We start from the raw sequence: 24,046 nt of genomic DNA on the forward strand, positions 1-24,046 counted from the left end.
TTCGAAGTTTTGGACAATCATCATCAATCTATAATCACCATCTTAGAATTCCTATTTCATTTTAAATCTTAACTTCCTTTTTTTGGACATTGTCTCATCGTTCTTCAAATTATTTTTCGGAGTCAACCATTATATGGAATGTATATACCAGCCAGCAAAGGGAATCGGTAAATATGGTCCATTTACAGCACAAGTACAACCAGATCCTCTGAAATTTGCGGATAAACATACAAATTTTTGAACACACGATATTCTAGTGCTCTCAATATTGCAGGATTCTTCATCAAACTTAATTTCCAAATCCCACAACTGCAGAATATCACTAAAAAAACTAGTACTAAATCACAAATTTCTAATCAGAAGGGAGAACCAAAACCATCTAGTTTTGAATCAGACAACTGATAGCGAAAGAACGACCATCAAGTAGCTTGATATTCACCGTCTTCTGAAATACCAACTAAGAACTTGGGAAGAGAAGCAATATGCGGAAGATGGAGAAGGAAGTCGTTTAACGAGTCTTTTCTTGAAATTGAAGGCCCCTGATTAATATCAACACCGTTCCCTTCAAAAGCAAGCTTACATTTAGCATCCTCGTGTACAGAATTATTCATAAGCTCAGAGGAGATGTCTTTCCCATTATCAATATCTTTATGACGGCTCTCTTGAACTTGTGCATTGGAAGCTGTGACAGGATCCTGCAATAGGCAGCAGAGAGAATTCACCTTTTTCATAAGCGATTTTTCATCCAAGCCCATAGCATGTTGACTGTCGCTCAGTAACATTTGGGAAATGTTTTCCAGCATGTCCTGGCATTCTGATGCCTTATTTGAAGGTAAATTTCCACAGATCACTTGCTCTGAAATACAATTTCCAATGTGATTCACAAGATCACTCATAGACACAGAGTGGGGAAGTCCCTGCACCCTTGGTGGTTCCCAAATTTCGGGTACAACAGAAACAGTCTCGCCAAATTTGATGTCCCCTTCATTTACTTGTGGATCCATCACTGACAGTATTAAGATGATAATAAATAGGAAAAAATAATGAATTAAAAAAAAAACAAATCATGTAGTCAAGAGAATAATGACAGTTTGCACGTATTTTGGAAAAGGAGGTAGTGTGATAGTTACATAAATATGGTACAATAGGTAATAATAGCTCAAGCAAAGCAATGTCCCATTTCAAAAAAAGGTTAACATTCATGAAGAACCATTCACATGAAAGACAGATTATGGTTAAGATCGAGTGTTCGAGAGCAAAACAAATTCACAATTTTGACCCAAACTATAGTAGGTGTGGGCAACATAGTAAAGTTCATTTGATCGAAAAAGAATCTCATCTCCAGATTGTGGATACCACTGACACACACATAAACAGTATACACGGATCATTTTATTCTTTTTTCACTTATTGAAGCCATAACCAAGAAACAAAGGTGTCCCTAAGGTTTTAGGCCCAGGAATTAAGCATAAGATTCAAGCCCGTCAAAACGCATGATTAGAATATGAACAAACCTGAGATAGGTGATGGAGCTTCTTTAGACACATGCTGAGCGACCAAAGGATTCTGTCCAAAATCGAAGGAAGCTAATGGTGCAGCAGCTGCTGGTGCCACATCCTGGAACACAAAGGGAGATCCTTCAACAACAGTTGGCGTGTCATTACATACTTCACTTTTACATTCTTCTGAGTTTTCGAGACCAGAAACTTGTGAATCAAAATATGGTGAGTCCATGACTATCTCAGGCTGTTGGCTCAAAATACAAAGACGCGCGTCACATTGGATAAGCTTTTCATAATGCTTGTTTAACACACCTGGATAGCACTGTAGATAATGCTGCCTATTCAAACAGTAAAAAACATTGGCCAAGTTTATTATAGTTCCAAGTCTACAAAATCATGGTAAAAAGTAAAAACTTTCCAATTTGCGTCGGTCAATAAAATATTTGTTCCCACCATAGTAAGGTGACTTGTACATATAGCAAATTTGTTAAGGAAAGAAGGGGACAGATTCATTCATGTAGCACAAAAATGAAATCAATCCTGACACAAAATTTAGAAGTATCTAGAAAAAATTGGAAGCCACGAGCGGTACTGAAGCAAAATTTAGTACCGTCTAGAAATGTTTTACGGAAAGTGGTTAGATTTTGGCAGTTGATTGGGTATAACAGATTGTTACACAAAATTTAGAAGTAACGAGAAATTGGAAGCCACAAGCGGCAATGAAACAAAATTTAGTACTGTCTAGAAATGTTTTAGGGAAATGGATAGATTTTTTGGTAGTTGATTGAGTATAACAGATTGTTAACACCAGCAAGAAGTGATGGTAACTATTTTCTCTACCGATTGTTCAAAGTGCAAGGAGCAGAGGAAATTGAAGCTTGCATGACAAAAGCCTCAATATTGTCCAGAAAAGTGCATCAATACAAAGGCATAACACCACCCCCACCCCCCACATATTAATAGCTTATAGTTGTTCATAAGATCAATTTGCATGCATAAATACAAAATACTCCGAGCTTGTTCCTTCAAACTTGAAGGAAAAAAACGTCCCCTTTAAATTACATACAATCGATTTTCATGATAGAGATTTTGAGTGACTGCTCAATAATAGCAGCAATCCAAAATTTTCCACGACATTCAATCAATAAAATGACAAATAATGGAACACACAAACTAATTTTGAAAGTCTTACCTATATTTTTCAGCCTGCCCATCCGTAAAGTCGGTACTTGCCTGCCAGAGAGTGTGTTTTCTGGGTTGTGGATTGGTTTCCCGGTAAAAGGTGGGCTGTCGAGCCAACTAGATCACACACACAAAAATAATATGCTGAGTAATAACAACAAATAAAATCACCTGTTTTTACTTAAAAAATGAATAAGAAATCTGTCTTTGGGATGTTCAGAAAAAATATTGAGAGTATAAAGTGAGAGAAACTAATTACCACAATTGTCAAAGAGTCGGGACCATTATCAGGACATTCAGCTTTCAGAGCCGTGATATCAGACCACTGTATCTCTATATTACTCTTGAGACCGCCTTCAAGAACTTCCCAAACAAGTTTATGCTTAGCAAAATAAGACTTAGCAACCAGATCACCTTCATATCTTGACTCATACTGCCAAAAGATGATTGGTCAGCCAAAAAATTAAAGAATTTACTCTTTAGAAGATGCCAAAGTACACTACAAATAAAATAAAATTTTCTGGAAAAACTTATTTGTTAGAGCAAGAACGCGAATTGACCAGTTATATCTTGGTTTTGTAGCTTAGCTCTGTATGACCAGAAACAGTGCAAATAATTAGACCTTCAAAAAGTATTTCTTTCATCAAGTAATTCCAAGAAACAAACTTCTGTCTGGAATAAATACAATTGAAAAGATTTGGTTAGAATTAGGGTAACCGGAATATAAATTCTCTTCTTTTAATCCAAAACAGTTTCATTAAACATTGCTTCAACTTGAATGCCTAAGCTCTATTTATACATAACATCATAATACTCCAGATTCTTAGATGTGGAGAGCTGATGAAAGAACGGGTATTATGGCACCCATTTGTCACCAACTTGACTGCCGCGATAGTGATATCAAATTACTCTTCAAACTTAAAGCAAAACAGACAGATTTCTTTCTCAAACAAAAAGAAATTTTGGTAAGAACATTGTAGGCAAAAGTTCAGAATATTACCTCCCACGTGCCAATTCTCAATAACAAAGCTGGAAAATTTGAAGCCTTCAGCTTGTCATTCAAGCACGAAGCAACAGTTCCCTTCACATCGGTTTTGGTAAGGGAGTGTGCATTTCCACCAGGCTGCAACATAGTAGAAGCAGTGGTCCCCTGTGAGAGTCTCATTTGGATCAAGTCTATCAAAGATGGACTCTTTCTAAGCCTCAAACCTAAAGGACTCGGCTCGTCAAGAGGGTTGTATTCCGATGGCGAAACTGGAAGCTCGTGATTTCTTGAGCTCCACTGTTAATTAAAAAACAAATCATTGCAAGGGGAATCAAAAGCTGTAGAACGAGTGGGAAAACATGCCAGGGAAACTCGGATAAAGTAAAACACCTACAAGCGCACTATAAAGTAAACAACAAACAACTGCAACAATAATCAGTGCATCAATAAACAAAGAAATATGCGTAACGATAGTTCATCTCATTACTTCTTTGCATCGAAATTCACCAAGCTTTATAAATATACAAATCAAAGATAACTACTGTTGAGAAATTCGTTTTCCCCGTGCTATTCAACGATTATTGTTATAAAACACGATAACAATAAACCAAAAAATGGAAAATTAAATACATCAGGAAACTACACGCGATAGGATCCCGACTAATCACGGAGACAAAAAAACAAAAAAACAAATCACAGCAAAAAACATAAACCCTAAACCCAGAATCGGCAATAAAATATTATCATTAAAACTCTAGCAATCAGCTATAGTTTAAAAACCTGGTTAGTTTGAGAAGTGGATGAGCGAGATCGTTTGGCAAGAGGCCCATACTCCTCCGAAAATTCTTCAACGCCCTCGACATGCGGCGATCCCATCAGCTGAACCATCCAATCACAATACCCAAAAATCCAAGAATATTGGAATTCCCTAACCAAATTCGAAATGGAGAGTCGGGAATTCCAACTTTATGCGGAGAAAAATGAGAATTACCTCTCCTGTTACAAATTAAGAATTCTCCACCGTCTCCTTAATAATTTGTGCGTGTTATTGAGGAGAAAAAGATCGAGAGGAGAAGGCAGAATGTATATCGGTGACATTCCGTGCAGTCGGTCCATATTTGATGGCATGAATTCATGTAACGAGGTTTCTATTTTAAAGACGATTATACCCCTGCAGGTATAGACTGTATATACCTTCAAGGCCTATGTTTGCTCCAATTTCCAACCGAATTAGTTTTGTATCAATGTCATAATAAATGTGATTAACGTCATTTTTTTATATTTATTTGATTGTGGAAAACTGGAAATTATGAATTAAATATCATTTAAAATAAAATTATCGTATCGAATTACATATTATTCAATATATAAATTTGCTGATAGATATATTATTAAATCTGGTTATAGTTTTAGATGAGTCAATGATTATTATATTAAGCACGAATATTGTTGTGTTAGATTATGAGACATCGTCTCAGAGCCTTATTTAATTTTGTCAAGGCATCAGTCTTATCTTGCCACGATATGGTTTAACCCTTAATTTTAAGGCTAATTTTTGAGAATTTCTTGGAAAATCAACACCTATGAAATAGGTTATTTTGGTGAGAAAATGTAATATTGAAATGTTACATTTCATTCTATAATTATTATTTTCGTCCAAAAGATATGTATTGTCTTTACCCAATTTTTTCGGACATTATTGTAGATAAAAGCGGTTTATAATAATCACCGACAAATGTCATAATAAATCACAAAATAATCACATGGTCACTAATTTTAAAAATCCAAAAATTATTATATTTGTCATATATCTCGAACATAACAAAAATTTATCCAAATCAGTTATAAAAATGTATCTTCAAAGTTGTTAATGTAAATGTGATATCTATATTTACAACTAAAGTAGTTCTTAATATAAAAAATTAGTGTAATAAAATTATTTGTGCACACAACGTTATTTAGTATATAATTATCCAACCAAATATCGAGCCAAGGACAGTGAGGGAATTTAGGTGTTGTCTCACAACTACATCCTTGCGTTGCGTGTGCCTGAGTTGGGTCCTGATTCGTTTTCCGCACGTGTTTTTCCTGTCCTTGTGGCACAGAACAGCTGGCCCACATGTAGGGGGGGAAGTTTTAAAAGGAAAGCATTTAAATAATTTTTTATTTTTATGTATATAAAACGAGGATTTATTTAAATTTAACTCTGAGTAACTATTGATAAAAAATTAAAATAAAAAAAACTAATGATAAAAAATAAAAAAAATTCCAAGTGACTAAATATCCCATGCAATCGATCATATTTGAGCAGTGGTCTTAGAACCATTTATTTATTATTCTAGAAAGTGATAAAAAGTGAGTTTGTGGTTTGTTTATTTAGGCCATCTTCGATCCAAAACTCTATTTTAAAACAACTCTATTCTAAAATAGTGCACTTTATGCACCAAATACAATATTCATCTCCAACTCATCTACTTCAAATCTTACTCTAAAAAAAAATATTCTCGAAATATTTTTTTTATTTCATTTTTTTATAAGTTATTAAATATATATTTTTAAAATTTAGTGATATAATTATAATTACATTTTATATTGAATATATTTAATATTATATTTTTAATAAATGTGATAATATTACAAAAATGATTAATTTAATTATTTTGGTGATTTTGGAGGATCTGGATCTAGATCTGGATCTGATTTTTCAAATTATTGATGATTTAGTTTGTTTATCTTTTATTATATTTGCATTTAAATTATCTAAATTCGAATTTGTATTTTTATTTTAACTGTGTACTTGAATGTTTAAATATTATTCAATAAATTTGTGTGTTAGACATTTAATTATAAAATTATTGTAAAATACTTTGTAAATTTATATAATTAAATATTTTAATTTTTATGATTTTATATTTAATTATTAAAATTATATAATAAATATTATCTAATTATTAAAATAATATATTAAATATTATACTATTATTTAAATATATCTAATTATTAAATTAATATAATAATATCATATTATTATATAAAAAATATTTATAATTCTTAATATAAATATTTATAATTAAAAAAACAAAAAAAATTAAAAAAAAAAAAAGAGAAAACAACTCTGCCCCCTTAACAATATGAGGCATAACATTAACACAAAAACTCATATAAGAACATATTACAAGTCAATTTTGTGATACGAATCTTCAACTTGACCCGAACCGATCCATTGAATTTATTATTTCTTATGTCAAGATTATTATTTTCGATGCAGATATGAGTTAGGTTGAATCGTCTCACGAATCATCTGTTCAGAAATCGAAGTATTCGTACCTTTACATTATTCCAATCCAGATACACAACCATGAATAAATGTAGGTTTAGACGCAAATGCAAATCCCTACATTTTGTTGTTGTTGTGTGCAATTTGATAAATCCATTATTGGTCAATAATAAATTTATTACCAAAACATTTTCCTTTTTTTCAGTATATAAAGGGTTAAACAAATATCGTGATCCAACAATAAAAAAAGGTTAGGAAAAAGAAGAATTAAAGTCGTGAGCTGTATCCATCTTTCTTTCTACAAAAAGGTTTGGATATATCCGTTCAGGCATCGATATTATACTTAGTCGGCCGTAGGAAAAAAATGTATAGATCGTGGATCAAGAAAGAAATCAAATAAGATTTTCGGATAGAGGGAATTGTTTTTTTTTTTAAAAAAAAATTTATTCGTAAATATTTGTTTAACGAAACAATCACAAAGTTTAACAATACCAATCGTTTGATTATACATTTGTGTGTACTATTGTGTCAATTATCAGAGGCGGTTTCTTTTAAGAGTGGCAGTACACCATATAAATGTATTTATGAAAAACAAAGAAATGTGAGGTAACGAAGCATAACATAAGTGAAAACAGATAACAAGGTTTTATTTGGAAAACTATTTGAAAACATTTTAATGTGTTTATGAGTGGAAAAAACTTAGTGTGTGTGTTTGGATAAGTTTTTTATAAGATATTTTTGAAATTTTTATTTTATTTTTTCCCTCCCAGTACAGTTTTTAAATAACAATTGAAATGTGTTTTCTGATATTTTAGAGTTAAAAAGCATGGGATAGATGATAATTAAAATTTGTATATATAATAGTTGTCCAAACATATTTCTAATTATTTTTAACTATAAAATACATATTTATTCTTAAAACAACTTTTAAAATATGTTATTAAAAAAATTTATAAATAGCTATGCAAACGAAGCCTTTAATGGAAAGAAATATAAGATATGACTATTAAACTCTTCCTTTTCCCCAAATATTTGGACCGACCAAGCTTTTAGTTCCTTCACGAGCCAAATTTAATATGTGAAAAGTTGGTTCAACTAGGCCCAATGTATTACATCAGGCCTATTATGTAATCATTATAAAGCACGAGCCTTGTTGCGTTAGATCGTGGGACACGTCGTATCAGAGCGTCAATTAACTCTACTGAGACATGATTCCTATCTTGTCATAGTCGGTAACTACTTTCTTCGGTATTCTGAGCGATCACGGGGTTATGGATTTTATGATCCCAATTAAAAAAAATGTTTAAGATATGAACTGCATTATTTGTTGAGGATATTGAGTTTGGAGGAAGAATAAAGCAACAGACTTTGTATTCTAGGAACAATGGGTTCCGACTACTCTTCAAGAGGATCTGGTTCATATCCCATTCATTTATACTGATAATGTTCAAGATTGTATTAATGTTATTCATCAGGATGTGATACAAAAACAATAAGACATTGTGCAAGGACCTCGCATCGTATTATCGTAAATAATATTTTAATTCTCGATAATTCATGAAATTGTCATGTTATTAAGTGTATGAAGTATATAATTGACAATAAAAGTGAGAAAATATGTTGTGATAATGAAAGATTGTAGTAGTAATTGATTTGTGTTTGAATGGTGTGCTGAACCGCAATAGAGAAGTGACACATGTTACGGTTTTCAACATAATTATCTGAGTATTAGTTCAAATGAAATGAAACCAGTTTCATTATAAATCTAATACATAGTACTAAAACTTTCATGTTTTGAATTTTGTCCAAACCCATTTGAAAATAGGGGCAAAATCATCCCGAAGTGTATCATGTGCATTGAAGTTTCTGCACTGACATATTTTGGGAGAATGAAAGCCAATACATAGATCTACAACTTTTATGTTGACCACTTTGGCTAATTAGAAACCTAAAATAATGTTTCGGACATAACAAGGTGCACACCCGTGCGCGCAGCTTGGTAAAACATCTTCCGGACATAACTATGCGCGCGGCCGCGCCAGTTCTTGCGCTTATGCGCGCGCACCACCTCTGCTGCACATGATTTAAGGCCGATAAGAATGTATTTTCTGATAATCTATCTTCCATTTCCACTGAACGTTGAAGTAAAAACAAGAAAACAAAGTTCTATCGTTCGAATCTACCTCGAAACGTTGTCGAAACTTGAAACAAATTATATATTCGAAATCATCGTGTTGAGAGCGTTCATTTGAGGTAATTTTCTTCTCGATTCAGAACTTTTATTTATTGAATTGTTTGAATAGCATGTATTAGAATTCGAACTCAATATATGTGACAGAATAATCTACAAAAAACTAACTTTCAAAGTCGGAATTGAATTATGTTATGGTTTCAATTTTATATGAATTTTCAAAGTTTCAAAAAAATTGTGAAACTTGAACGTTTGATTGTAAATGATTGTATAATAATAAATTATTAGGATTTATAATGCGATATAATTATCCTAATAATGTAAAGGTTAAACTAAAAAGCGTAAAACGAATTGATAAATTCAAATACGCTATCAGTGTTGCATTTTAATGAATTTATTGATTGAAATAAATATTTTGATTATGTAGATAGATTTTCTGTACTGAAATCCTAAAGCTACATTGAAATGGAAACGAAGAATTGATGTATGTTATAACCGAGTAACATACGGAATGTATCTGTGTCATATGATATTTTCTTGATTGATTTGAATGGAAATATGTGTCTATATGCCTTATTTGTTGAGTTGATGTGGCATACACGACATTCATGATTGGTAGATCGATGTATAAAATAAATATTTTGTTAACACACATCATTTTATACATACATCGATACGTTACATGCACGTTGAGCTATGATCATTGGATATCTTGATATCATCGGATTTTGATTATGGTGTTTTGCGCATGATACTATGTTTGTAATGCCCATAAAACATAGTCATTCGTGGCTCCTATGATTGATTGGTTGAGATTTGGGATTTGATGGCGCTTTGCCGACGCTATCTTACGGATATTCTCTTATACTTGACCAAGGCCTGTGTGCTAGCTCGAGAATTGATTTGATAGCGATTCGATTGGTTCCGATACTTGCTCAGTGGATGTGCATTTGACCTGATATCTCCACGACATGCATGTCGATTGGTTCCGATACTTGCTCAGTGGATGTGCATTTGACCTGATATCTCCACGACATGCATGTCCATTGGTTCCGATACTTGCTCAGTGGATGTGCATTTGACCTGATATCTCCACGACATGCATGTCCATTGGTTCCGATACTTGCTCAGTGGATGTGCATTTGACCTGATATCTCCACGACATGCATGCATTGCATATCATATATCATCGTGTAAATACATGTTATATATATTTTGGTTGTTCCATACAGAACGTTTGCTCACCCCCAATGGGGGCTGTTGTTGTCTTTGTGTGTGGACAATGACAGGTACTCCAGGTTATCAGGAGACTGAAGGGGGTACTTCTGGAGGGAGTCACATCCGAGTCGAGATTGAGTGTTCTATCCCAGTATGTATATGTATCTATATACCGGGACATGTCCTGGGGATATAAGTTGTTTATATATAGTTGATTTCAGTAATGTGTGAGCTTATTTTATGATGTGATGTGTTTAGACGATATTTTATTAAATACTATTTTTAGTATTATAACTATAGTTGACACATTTTGGACTTCTTATAAATAAAATTTTTACTCGTTTTTCGTTGTAATTAATTAACTCTAATCGAGTTGCATTATAATAACGATTAGGAGTTAAGGCCCCACATATTGTCAATCAACTCCGAATAAAACAACCTCAAGAACCAACGTATGAGGAACAAGTGTCTTTACAGAAGTCCAATAGAGAAAGGGCGCTATTCCGGATGATTACATAGTGCTACTCCAAAATATGAGGAAAATAATGGTACGGTGGAGGATGATCCAATCTACTTTTATTCAAGCCATGCAAGTTTCAGATTCTTAAAAACAGGTCGAGGCAATGAGTGGAGTATAATTCCATGCAAAAATATGGTTTGCAAACTTAAAAAGTCCATACATGGGTTAAAGTAAGCTTCTCGTCAATGGTACTGCAAGTTTTATCAAATAATTATCTCATTTGGTTTTGAGATGAATGAATTAGATGATTGTGTGTATCATAAATTTAGTGAGAGTAAACATATCTTTCTGATTTTATATGTTAATGATATTTTGCTTACAATATTTATATGTGGAAAGATGCCCAAAAAAAATTCTAGATATTTCTTCAAATACAAACATTTCTATTCTGGTTTTTTCTGAAAATGCGAGTACTTACTTGAGCTCCCACAGGTAATTCCCATACCTGTTTTTAGCAGTGAACTCGATCAATCAACCGACAATTTACGTTGAAAAGACGGGGAAATTCAAGAATATTATATTTTCATGCTGGAGTTTGAGCTTAACAATTAGAGTGTTACATACACAAACGAACTAAAAGCAATAACATGAATGATGAAACCATAGGTTGATGGAGGTTTTAAGTTGAATGTATCTCATCTTGATGGCACTGTATTATAGAAAGATTTTGAGGTATTTCATCCAATCCATCAGAAAAGCCGCGTGAGTATAAATCCTTTGTGAAGCTCACTTCTCTAACTCCAATGTCCCAACCACTATCAGATTTTGCAACGTTCCCACCCAAAGCTCTACGTAACACCTAAAATATGCCAGTGCGAAACCAATACATTCATAACAATAAGAGACAATCGAAAATCTTAAATCTTTTAAGAGTCTTCATGTTCTTAATTAATGCGATCTATGCTGAAGGACTCCATTGAAATATACGAGAGGCATAAAAAATGACTGATTAAAGTCAAATGAACGTGGTGAGAGATACTGCCAAGATCATTTCACGTCTTTTAAATTTCAAAAATTGAATTTCCCTCTATAGATTTCAAGTATTTTTTTAAAAAATATATAGGTATGAAATTTAATTTTCATTATTAATATATGTGTGTGTGTGTGTATATGTCTCGGGTTTTGATTCGAGTCGTCTTCTTTGGGTCCATGAAGCCCATGCCCTGTTGTGCCTTTGCCTTGCCACTTAAGCATATTATGAAATCAATCTTTTCGAAAGGGAAGAAAAAGAGTTAAACTGACAATTTAAATATCACTGCTAATTGAATCTGGGCGTAAAAATATATACTAAATGTGTGTGTTTTTCCATTTATTTAAATTATGGAAGCTAAATATTCAATGACATAAATAATTTACCGATAAAAATAAAATAATAAAACATATGAACAGAATATAAAATTTTTATTTATACTGGAATCAACGAAAAACAAACATCATTAAGTTGATTTTGTACTTAGTTGAGAATTGTTCTTCCCAGAAAGAAATAAAGTTTGATTGATCCCAAATAAAGAAATTGATATATGCCCACAGTTGGAGCCATAAAAATGCGAACATCATATCCCCGACATCGATGATCGATTATCGTAAGGAACGTATTTTCACTTAAATATATTGTGTGGTGTAATAAAAAATGTAAAGATAATATGCTGCACTTTATTATCTTTTCAAAAAGTAAGCAGCTTGCGTAAACCGGAGAAGGATGAATATTATTAACAAATGTTTGGGGCTTCCTCTTCCAAAGAAAAGAATACACTGTCACTGTAGCCTACTGTACGAAACTTGCACAGACAAAGGGAGTTCCAGCCAGAAGACCAAAATTATGGGTTCGTTCGTGCACTATTTTCGCACTTTTATTCAAGGTACTCCAACTTCCATATTTTATTTTTATTATTATTATATATATATATAATACTATGTTACGATAATTGATTTTGTGTATATATAGATGGACCCATTTGGGGTTGAATGCGATAATTGGTGCTTAGATTTCTTGTGTGTGTGCTGACGCATTAATGAAGAAGAAAAGAAAAGTGGCAATATTGCTTTAACTATTTGTACCAACCCAATTCTCATATATGGCAACGATTCATATATATTCAGTAAAAGCAATGTTTCATCTTTTTAAAATATATACGTATCTCTTGTGAGAACGATTGATGTTCTTTGTTTGAATCTTGGGGTTCAATCCATTTTTATTTTGAAAAAATCTGACTGTTTGTTTTTGTTTTATTTATATTGAAATTGAGTGCCGAACATTAATGTCTATAAATTTAAATATTACCCAAATAAAAAATGTTTATTTGTTTTTATCATTCTTGGTTTTCTTTATATATAGTATTTTGTTTTTATGGACTCATTTTTTGTCTTGGGCTTGGTGCGTATTGCCGTTTTTGTTATACAGGTACTTCACTCTCCTTTATCTTTCATATGTACTATATATTTTTAGCCTCGAAAATTATACTAAGCTTTTTCCTGAATTCTGAATTTGAATCAGCATTCTGTCTCTTCCCCATTTTTTTATGCCGATGGATACGATAATTAATGTATGTATATTTATATACACACACCTACCCACGTTTAAATTTTATTTGATTGATCACCAACTTTCAAATTTTCTTGAAATTAAAATTTAACAGCTTTTTAGAGACTAAGATATCGTTTGTTGCATAAGATAAAACATTGAATTAAATCATTGTTTGGTTCTTTAAATTGACCAAACGAAACCACAACTTGCATCTAAACTTTATGGTTTCAAGTTACATTTTAAAATCAAAGCTACAGTTAGCTTAGCCTGGAAAAAACACCCCCTATAAATCAATTGACCAAATTACCCTATAAACAACGATTTTTCCTGGTGCGGAACCGATATGTTAAGATGCTCTGTTTTAATAATAGAAGCCATGCTGCTAATTAAATTAAGGTGTGTGTGTGTGTGTGTGTGTGTGTATATACATTTTTTTTGAGAAGCCATGCTGCTAATTAAATTAAGATGTGTGTGTGTGTGTGTGTATATACATACATTTTTTTTGGGAAAAAAAAATGGTATTGGACGTGGCAATTGCTCGTGCTAGGCATTCCAACTAACGACGTTGGGGGTTAGGGCTTTGGTTTAATGGCAGTCTCGAAAAAAAGGTCCTCGAAATTGATGCATGTTTGGTCAGTAAAGCTGGAACAGTATTCAACTGCAGGGAGGGGATACAGAGGGGATTTCCTGATTTCTGAAGGTTAAATTAAGGACCAAAAAATGGCGCAGAGTTTGCTAGCGCAAAATCTAGCAACACTGGGGACACAACTTTAGCGCTTCTATGCATTAAACTGGCAAATTATTGTCCACACATAAATAAAATAATAATAATTTAGAGGAAAATGTCCATATATTATAGATCTAGTTAACTTGCGTATGAACGGGATCGAGCTAAAAAAACTGGGTTTATGGGATAAATTTTTTAATCAATTTTATGTAGTTGGGGATAAATGAAGCTAAAATCACACAATACATAATCTGTTTACTTGAAAAATTTTGGTGTACATGTATATGGGGAATTATTTGTATGATGAAATAATATTTGGACTAAGAAAATCTTATATAGTTTATTTCATTCCTCTAAAAAATAGGGTGAAAAAAAATAGTTTTTTTATACTACATTTCCTTGGCTTCATTATTGATAAAACAGAGGGAGCAGTGTGCAGGCAGCAGACATGTACAAAACCACAAACCAAAGCAAATTCGCATGTCCTAGCCTTTCTTGCTCTTGTTTCGAAAATGTTTGTATGCTTCTGATTTTGAAGCAAAAAGACAAGAATGCCCATCAAAGCCATTGGAACAAGTACCTGTAAAAACAAGAGGAAGATTAAAAATCAATACCACGGCAATACACCATTTGAAGTTCTTCCCAAAAGCCCTTTATACATTTACTAATTTCTTGGATGGGTGGACGTTTACTTTGGATTTCCTGTTGATATGGATTTAGGGTGGTTCTTCCGCGGCGGCCGGTGGTGGGAAGGGCGGTGGAGGATCAAGTTTTGGCGAAAGATGGAAGCCGTGAGAACTGAATTTGAGCATGGAGCTGCCAAGAAAATGAACGTACGTCTTCTTAATTCTCGGCTTGGGCCAGTTCCAAGTTTCGTCTTTGTAAATGGGGTTTGACTTCTCGACCCATTGCTGTTCTATTGGTTTCTGACTGTGGTGGTGATATTGGCGGGACGGCTCAATCTATAATTTTGTGACAATTTTTATTCCCTAATTTGTTCTCACTTTTTCTTTCGGGTTTGTCTGATATATTAGCATCATGTTTATATGCGATTAAAGGGTTCATATTTGATACCAAGATTGGTTTCTTTATTTAACAAATCCTTGCACCTGGGCTGGTCGCATATATCGTTTTATTAAGCTTGTTTTATGCATTCATGCTTTATCATTTCGGATATTACCCACGTGATTTCTTCTTTATTACAAACAAACTAGATGAATATCTTTCCCTTTTAAAATGCTTTTTCTTGATAGCTAGGTCCTTCGCAGCTGTTTTATCTTTAACAATCTTTCTTCAAACTTGATCGCACATTTCCCCATTTATTTTCTAGGCTCGTAAAGCAATCAGAGTGCAAAATTAATGCCGAAAAAGTTATTATTTCAATCAAGTCTTCATCCGTGATTTCTAGTTTAGATATTTTAAATTAAAAATTATGAGAGATGATTTAAAGTGAAATTCAAATTAATTTTATACAATATTTTTATAATGTCTTCGAAGAGACTGGGATCATATCTGTTTTTTAAGTAATTCAAAAAATAAAATAATTAATAATTAAAAAAATGGTCTGAGGCGTGCTGTCACGTTGTCACATTAATTAATTCAGTAGTTTTTAATTTGGGCAACGCAGAATTCAGCAGTTTCTGCACCTTCTGCTTTGAATGCGTGCCTCTGTCCATTAGCAAACCTTAAAAAAAAGACCAAAAAAAAAAAAAAAAACAATAAAAAATAACCAACGACAAATTGATTAATAATAAAATTAAATATGGGAATGAATTCAGACATTTGCCCCAGGAAATTTGATGATTTTATTTTTCCTTGTCTTCGAATCGGCAAATCCTGATAATGTAATTTGATTTTCACGAATTGGTTTTCAATTGTGTTTGTGCACTGAATTTTGAAAAATAATAATAATGTAATTTCTTTTCGGGATATTTTTAGATAAACATGCAATGTTACTAGTATATCATAGCGTTTTTAAGTTGTATAATAATTAAGATTGGATGAATGATAAATCAATGTTTAGCGAGCACATTTGAAATTGTTAAAAATCAAAAAATTAAGAGAAAATATGCGAGAGCTTGCCGCAAGACACCGGAGATCACCCACTTGCCGCCTCACTGGAAGTCCAGACGAGCTCCCTACGTTAGTACGTCGTCCAAGGAAATTTATGTGTCCACCAAATAACTGGACCCAAATATTCATAAGCTGATCCAAAGGAAAATTGGGCCATTTCTGGCCCTCAAGTTTCCCGTGCACACCGCCAACCTATTTCATTATTAATAATTGACAAATAACGAGTCCATTTGTAAAAATATACACACTTTTTATATCATTTTACACTGAATCCACACCACATGCACACACATTCTAGTTCGAAATTTTTCTTTCTTCTATTTCATTTCAACTCCCAACTCCCAACTATTTTGTAAATCATTGATATTAAATTTGGATAACTAGTTGTCATTTAGATTCATTAGAACTTATTTTACGATTCCTTCAACTTTACAGCCTTTCTCAACACATTTTTGTGTGTGTCTAACTTTATATTCAAATTCAATTCTAAAAGATAAAAACTTAGAGAAAATGAGGGGAATATGTTATGTTAAATAATTTCATTTAATAGCAAGAATAGTCTCTTCTTCGTTGCACGTGAAACATGTCACCAACTAAATTGACTGAATGTCATAACTTTTCAATACATTGCATGAAAGTGAACCGACAACCCATCCTTGCACGACCTCACGCGGCACTGCCTAAAATCTATCGCCAAATAATGGTCATGAAGAAATAATTGACAGAGATCAGCAACCACTGAAGTAATAATACACATGTGAGAAGGAGAATGACAAAAACTTGATTTGGTCCTCCCATACCACCGAGCATGATTTTGGCATATATAGTCGGATTTAGACTTTACATAAAGTTCGACAATTTATTCTATATTTTTTTTGTTAATTCTATCAACATTTCATTCTAAAAAGAGGTTTCATGAGATTGTTTCAAGGTTAATTTTATAAGATATATTTCTCATTCGGTCCGACCCATTAATTTTTTTTGTATTTTTATTATAAATATGAACTAAGTCGATCTGTCTCATTGCGAATATCTCATAAACATCAAAATCACTCTCATTCTCGATAAACCTTAACAGCACGCAATCGAGTTCAGATCTGCATCTGGTATGTGTTTCTCCCAACACTTCGTACCGTTGTTGATTTTTTTTGGCAATGTAGGCGAACTTAAATTATGATTGTATTTTTTTTCACATTGTAGGTTAGTTGAAAGTTCGATTGAATTTACATATCTCTGATTCTTACGTAATTATCGGTGTTTGGGGTCCTTTCTTGGGTGGGTGTGTAGATCCACTTATGGGATGTTCGTTTTGATTAATGTTCTCTTTTTCTAATTGTGTGCTTGAGATTTCAAATTTCTGGCATTTTTCTATTTTTCTTTGAATATGTACTAGTATTCTGCCTACGCAGTTTGTCGGTGCGAGGTGCGCAACTCTAATTATTCATGTGCGGTTACACTTTAAATTTTGCGTATTTGTGCCGTGAAGATGTTAAAGTTCGTTTTGTTATGGTTAATTTGCTAATAACATCGGCTTACTTTTTTGTTTCTTACTCAACTGAAATCGGAAAGGATGATGTGCATAACAGATGCCATTGATGATTGCATACTGTTGACTGGAGCTTGCACGTGTTCCTCTTATCTGTACGGTAGCTATATGCTCATTTATAATCAGATGCCTCCTTGGAATACTATCTGTTATCTGACTTGTTTATATTCCCTTGCAAAATATTGTTGTAGAGGTCGGATCTTTCTGGTATTTTTTCCTAGTAATTTGTGGAGGTAGGAAAAAGTTTAATCTGACTGCTTATATTAGGTGCAAATTGAATAATTGATTATGTTTATTCATGCTACCATCTTTGGCACAGAAACGGTTTTGTTCAATGTTAACCATGGCTTGAAAAGACTAATTATTTTTTGGACTCTGCTGATCCTCGTGTTCTTTTCTAAACTGATTGCTAAGTTGATTTTCTTGTTTGTTAATAACTGATTGCTAAGTTGATTTTCTTGTTTGTTAATACGCAAGATGCTAGGCTTAGTAGCTTGATGCATCTTAGTAAACCTCTAGTATCATCAAGTGAAAATGGCACGTGTTTTCTTATTAATATTGGTTGAAATGCCCTCATCATGACATGATTAGTAATACTTAATTATTGATCTTCATTTAGTCGCCACTTGTCATTTCTATAATTATCTGATTGCAGAAACTTTTTTTTTTTAATGTGCCATCGATCCTAGCTTGGATTCAGCAAGTTGCAGGACATTTTCTTTGCTTTCCTTCTGCTGAAAATGGAATTGATCTTGATTTCAAGAAGAAAATTATGTACTGCTTTCATCTACTTGGTACTCACATTACAAGCATGTAATGGTTTTTATCTACCCGGAAGTTATATGCATACATACTCAACAGGGGAAGAGATTTATGCCAAAGTGAATTCTTTGACCTCCATTGAAACTGAGCTTCCCTTCAGCTATTACAGTCTTCCTTATTGTCCACCTCTAGGGGGAGTCAAGAAAAGTGCTGAAAATCTTGGAGAACTTCTAATGGGAGATCAAATCGATAATTCTCCATACCGTTTCAGAATGAATGTTAACGAAACCGTGTACCTATGCACTACATCTCCTTTGAGTGACCACGAGGTCAAACTTTTGAAACAGAGGACTCGGGATATGTATCAGGTTAACATCAATCTCGACAATTTGCCTGCTATGAGGTATACAGAGCAAAATGGACTTAAAATCCAATGGACTGGGTTTCCAGTTGGATACACTCCTGCCAACAGTGACGATGATTACATTATCAATCATCTCAAGTTTACAGTTTTGATTCATGAGTACGAAGGAGCAGGTGTGGAGATTATTGGTACTGGAGAAGAAGGTATGGGTGTAATCTCACAATCTGATAAAAAGAAGGCTTCAGGTTATGAGATTGTTGGTTTTGAGGTTGTTCCTTGCAGCATTAAGAATGACCCGGAGAAGATGTCAAAACTTCACATGTATGATAATAGTACATCTGTAAGCTGTCCAAAGGAGCTTGACAAATCTCAGATTATCAGGGAGCAAGAGCGGGTGTCATTTACCTATGAGGTTGCATTTGTGAAAAGCGACATTAGGTGGCCATCTCGGTGGGATGCATATCTGAGGATGGAAGGATCCCGTGTGCACTGGTTCTCAATTCTGAACTCATTGATGGTGATTTTCTTCTTGGCAGGCATTGTTTTTGTCATCTTCTTGAGAACGGTGAGAAGAGATTTGACAAGGTATGAAGAGTTAGACAAAGAAGCCCAGGCGCAGATGAATGAGGAGCTCTCTGGATGGAAGCTTGTGGTTGGTGACGTCTTCAGAGAACCATCACACTCAAAGTTACTTTGTGTCATGGTTGGAAATGGAGTTCAAATTACCGGGATGTCACTTGTCACTCTCGTGTTTGCCGCCCTTGGTTTCATGTCACCGGCTTCACGAGGTATGCTGTTAACCGGTATGATAATGCTTTATCTTTTCCTTGGAATTGCTGCTGGTTACACAAGTGTACGCATGTGGAGGACCATAAAAGGTTCATCTGAAGGGTGGAAATCAGTTTCTTGGTCAGTAGCATGCTTCTTTCCGGGAATTGTCTTTGTTATCTTGACAGCTTTGAATTTCATTCTTTGGGGAAGTAATAGCACCGGTGCTATTCCCATTTCCTTGTATTTTACACTCTTTGCACTTTGGTTCTGTATCTCGGTGCCACTCACTCTTGTCGGAGGATTCTTAGGCACACAAGCTGAGCCGATACAATACCCTGTCCAAACCAATCAAATCCCAAGAGAGATCCCCTCACGCAAATATCCCTCATGGCTACTAATTCTTGGTGCTGGAACTCTCCCATTCGGAACCCTTTTTATCGAACTGTTCTTCATACTCTCCAGCATCTGGCTTGGAAGATTTTATTACGTATTTGGTTTCTTGCTCATTGTAATGCTGTTGTTGGTAACCGTTTGTGCTGAAGTTTCTGTTGTCCTAACGTACATGCATCTCTGCGTCGAGGATTGGACGTGGTGGTGGAAAGCGTTCTATGCTTCGGGTTCAGTTGCACTGTATGTGTTCCTCTATTCCATAAACTACCTCGTCTTCGACCTACAGAGTTTGAGTGGGACCGTGTCAGCTGCACTCTATGTTGGATACTCGCTGATAATGGCAGTTGCCATTATGCTTTCTACTGGCACCATCGGTTTTCTCACTTCATTTTACTTTGTCCATTACCTATTCTCGTCAGTAAAGATTGATTGAAGAATACTTGGTAATCTTGGACATTAAGCAGACTGTCTTAAAATATCTGTTTCAAGATAAGATACTTTTGTATCAAAATCTGTGTTTTTAGATGCTTCATTCCCCATATATTCTTCAATTCACTCAACCTACACTCGATGTGGTTTGCAATTTTATTCAAATAAGTTGCATTTTTCTACTTCTTGTATGACTCATGTATTTAAAAACTCGGACGTTTTCGATCAGTTCTTTGTCGCCATAAATTGGAAAAGAGAAGCAGCAGTTAATCATTTTAGTGGTCTTTAAGTTGTTGATGTGAATAATCTCGTGACGTCGGCCGAGCTACGGTTATAATTGACCCCCTCAAATTTTAATTATAATAAGAAGATAAATTTATAATCGTGGTTATTGTTAATGAAATGCCTATTAAGTTTTTATAAATTTTATATTAAACGCATATTAACTTTAGTATAATAACATTATATTATTATTATTTATTAATAGACAAATGATTTGACACTTTTTTTTTAATTATCGTATATTGCTTAAAATAAATTAGTATCCTCTGTCCCGGCTCCTAGCTCGTGACAATGTCCTACTTCTTGTTCAAACACAAATATTTTTATAATCACTCATTATACAGCTGAAAATAAAACACAAGAACTTGTCGTGTCGTACTCGTCATTGCCATATGAGACTTAAGTCCGATATTAGCTGGCATCGGCTTCGACAAACCACTTCATGCAAAAATTTTCTGGACCGATATTCAAATGCTTCGATGGCAGAATTTCATATTATCTGGTCCTTGTCTTGACAAATTTGGCTCTTGAAGCCCTCTTTTCCATCTTTTCTCTTTTCTTTCGAGTGTTTTCATCTTCTTCATCTCCCTATACCATTGATCAATATAAGTGAATACCATACTAGAACCGTGACACCATATTTATAATTTTTTTGCAGAATTATCATTGATGAAAGACAGAAAACTGAAAAGCCAAACATGTGGGTGGCAAGTACCTCTGAACCATCAGGCAAGAACCCTTTGACAAGTCCAAATAGTTGATATGCTGCGAATGCTGGAATCTAGAAAAGAAAATGAAAAACCATTCAAGTTCATTCGACTTCTAATGAAACTAATAAGGAAATTAGATACATTAGCTAAAACAGGATAGCGGAGTTGTTGAATGGATAAAATTGACATGCATAAAATATCAAAAACTTGTTCAACAAATCATATCAGATCATATTTATAAATATCAAGGAACAATGCATGAGAAGATATGGTAAAAAAGATCTGAATTTTGAATACACATAACTTACCACAAAGTATACCAGCCAAAAATTTTCAGATATTATGGAACTGAGTTGGACAAAACACGTAACATAGATCAAATCGTGCAAATATCTGCAATAAAAAAAGAAGACAGAAAATAAGACTATAGTTCTCTTCATGAAAATGATTTGTGAGTGGTGAATAAAATATATATCCATATGGCATATGGTATGCACGATGTATATCGTGGCAACAAAAAAGACTATGAAGCAATTAAAGAAACTAGCCAAGAAACATTCACATATACCAAAATTAGCAACATGTTCTTCCATTTATTGCATTCTTCTTCGACAATTAGAATATGTCAGTGCCAAAGCAAGCTTATCAAGTAAAATAGAAATATTTGAAACATCCACCAAGGGGATAGTTTAAAACATATCAACCAGCAAGCTTCAAACATCAAATTTACATCATTTCAAGATGCAACGGCCCATTCTCCACCTCCACCCCACTTCCCAGTAAGGAGAAAAAGTCAAGAAGCTACGTCAGTAAACACAAGTCCAAGCTTTCTAATCCGATATTAAGTCATCCTATACACAGACACAGTCTGCGGTATTGAGAGTTGTAATGGGAATGACTATCACTCAATATGAGAAAACATTATGCCTGTAAACATGCAGTTTCCTGATCGGTTATCAGAAGAAAACGCATCCACTAAGCTGGAATCGTGACCCTCAAGTAGAACGATGCTATTCAAAGCTTGAAGTTATGGAATACATAACCAAAAACAAACCAATTATGCGAGTGGATAGTAACTTATTACATTTGAAATAACTCTTTCGCACCAGCAGTCATATACTTTTGCATCAACACGGTAGACAAGATGAAATCTAAATATAAAACACAAAAGCAATAACTATGAGCATAAATGGATAAGGGTACTTAAAATTTAAAACAATGACACAAACCATTCCAATTGAAGATCACAATGAACAGCAACTAATGAAAAAGTTCAAATAAAAACAAATATTAACAAACCAAGATACCAACAGATAGTGTGCAAACAGTACCATGATTCTTATCTTCATCTACAATGAACCCAAAAGGGCCGCTTTATACCATTTAATTAGCTATTAGATGATTCTTATCTTCATCTACTAATCAATTTGTTAATTCTGCTAACATCATTATACCATAATCATTCATATTTTTGTATAGTAGGCGTTGCTAAAGGCTTCTCGCTGCATTGTCCCACATATTCAGTATGAGAATTAATCCTGCAACAAAGTCAATCCATTATAGCGAGAATTTGAACTGGATGCAGCTTATTACTCAATTAGGGGTATAAGCAAATCATTTCATTTTCTGAAAAACAAAAATTAGAACACACAGCTCAAAATTCAAGACTCGAAATTCATCCAATCCTCAAATTTCCTACTCTCAATCATCACAATTTGATATCCAAATTCAAAACTCAATCCAATTCTTTAAAATAAGATTGTTTGAATTTGTTAAATCAATGCCATGCCACATCAATTGCGACTAAGAACAAAAAAATAATAATAACAAAAAATCACATACCCACAAATCCCTCCAGTACTCATATCAAATCCACCATCGAGAAGCTCCCCGCCTTCAGTGTAAGCAGGTTTTGCCATTACAGAGAGCTGCTGATACGGAATTACATAAGCAAGCGAAGTCAAAATCAATCCCGCCCAATGCTTCCACGTGAAGCTGGAGTAGAAGACTCCGATCCTCACCGCTACATAAATTATCTGCAACCAAAATTTTGCGAACCAAAGGGAATCACGAAAATTAATACAGATCAAATTCAAATTCAAATTCAAATTCAAACTCAAATTGTACAGTGGATGAATTATTAAGGTTACATTGGAGACGATGATGAGGCGGAGAAGATTCTTCATGTGACGGGCATTTTCTTCTTTACGTTTTTTCGCTCCTTGATTTGCCATTGAAACGATACCGTTTAACGAGTCTATGCAGTGTCCCCGAGAGGGTTCAGCTGAGTATTTTTCTCCAGTATTGGTAAGTGGTAACAACTGAAAATAGAAGGGGGACAACTCCGGACAAGTAACCGTAGTCCGAATCCAAAAACATGGTTTTAAGACAATTTACATTTTTAATAATTAGATAAATAGATAGATAGATTAATGTACTTAATTTTTTTTTAATAATATTGAATTTTATAAACATAAGAAAAATCAAATAATAGAAACACAATTTTTTGTGAGTCTTTAAATAATAAAAGTTTAATTGAGAGACCCAAAAACTTATTTTTTAAGTCCTTAAGTTCATCAAAATTTACACATTT

General features: G+C 33.7%; 3 protein-coding genes across 9 annotated transcripts; 1 reads left to right on the forward strand and 2 right to left on the reverse strand.

Moving 5' to 3' along the window:
* Positions 1-164: 164 nt before the first annotated feature.
* Positions 165-4,716, reverse strand: LOC142540763 (uncharacterized). The gene is made up of 6 exons (XM_075647121.1): positions 4,450-4,716; positions 3,685-3,966; positions 2,944-3,117; positions 2,695-2,801; positions 1,515-1,840; positions 165-1,006 (listed from the first exon to the last, which is right to left on the reverse strand). The coding sequence occupies exons 1-6, from the start codon at positions 4,555-4,557 to the stop codon at positions 420-422; spliced, it is 1,584 nt and encodes a 527-aa protein (XP_075503236.1). The 5' UTR covers positions 4,558-4,716; the 3' UTR covers positions 165-419.
* Positions 4,717-17,168: 12,452 nt separating this feature from the next.
* Positions 17,169-20,573, forward strand: LOC142540764 (transmembrane 9 superfamily member 12-like). 7 transcript variants are annotated; one of them, XM_075647123.1, is made up of 3 exons: positions 17,191-17,305; positions 17,769-17,840; positions 18,446-20,573. In XM_075647123.1, exons 2-3 carry the CDS (start codon positions 17,770-17,772, stop codon positions 20,463-20,465), a joined length of 2,091 nt encoding a protein of 696 aa, XP_075503238.1. In that variant the 5' UTR covers positions 17,191-17,305; position 17,769; the 3' UTR covers positions 20,466-20,573. The 7 variants fall into 7 exon arrangements, with proteins under 7 accessions (XP_075503241.1, XP_075503238.1, XP_075503244.1 ...); XM_075647125.1 differs by lacking the exon at positions 17,191-17,305 and adding an exon at positions 17,344-17,622; XM_075647126.1 differs by lacking the exon at positions 17,769-17,840 and having other exon boundaries at positions 17,169-17,305; positions 18,435-20,573.
* Positions 20,574-20,975: 402 nt separating this feature from the next.
* On the reverse strand, positions 20,976-23,758 carry LOC142539026 (uncharacterized). Its single transcript, XM_075644321.1, has 5 exons — positions 23,604-23,758; positions 23,296-23,489; positions 21,762-21,846; positions 21,459-21,524; positions 20,976-21,331 (listed from the first exon to the last, which is right to left on the reverse strand). The coding sequence occupies exons 1-5, from the start codon at positions 23,685-23,687 to the stop codon at positions 21,239-21,241; spliced, it is 522 nt and encodes a 173-aa protein (XP_075500436.1). The 5' UTR covers positions 23,688-23,758; the 3' UTR covers positions 20,976-21,238.
* Between the last annotated feature and the right edge of the window lie 288 nt (positions 23,759-24,046).

Source organism: Primulina tabacum, chromosome 3 (assembly GCF_025594145.1).
Source record: "Primulina tabacum isolate GXHZ01 chromosome 3, ASM2559414v2, whole genome shotgun sequence".
Lineage (NCBI taxonomy): Eukaryota > Viridiplantae > Streptophyta > Magnoliopsida > Lamiales > Gesneriaceae > Primulina > Primulina tabacum.

Coding starts and splice junctions, on each gene's coding strand:
- LOC142539026 (XM_075644321.1), bottom strand. CDS start 23,687: ATGGCAAATCAAGGAGCGAAAAAACGTAAAGAAGAAAATGCCCGTCAC. Junction 23,490..23,603: donor GCCTCATCATCGTCTCCAAT/GTAACCTTAATA, acceptor TTTTGGTTGCAG/ATAATTTATGTAGCGGTGAG. Junction 21,847..23,295: donor AGTACTGGAGGGATTTGTGG/GTATGTGATTTT, acceptor TTTTTATTGCAG/ATATTTGCACGATTTGATCT.
- LOC142540763 (XM_075647121.1), bottom strand. CDS start 4,557: ATGGTTCAGCTGATGGGATCGCCGCATGTCGAGGGCGTTGAAGAATTT. Junction 3,967..4,449: donor CCACTTCTCAAACTAACCAG/GTTTTTAAACTA, acceptor TTTAATTAACAG/TGGAGCTCAAGAAATCACGA. Junction 1,007..1,514: donor AGCTCCATCACCTATCTCAG/GTTTGTTCATAT, acceptor TAATACTGTCAG/TGATGGATCCACAAGTAAAT.
- LOC142540764 (XM_075647123.1), top strand. CDS start 17,770: ATGATGTGCATAACAGATGCCATTGATGATTGCATACTGTTGACTGGA. Junction 17,841..18,445: donor TGCACGTGTTCCTCTTATCT/GTACGGTAGCTA, acceptor GCTTGGATTCAG/CAAGTTGCAGGACATTTTCT.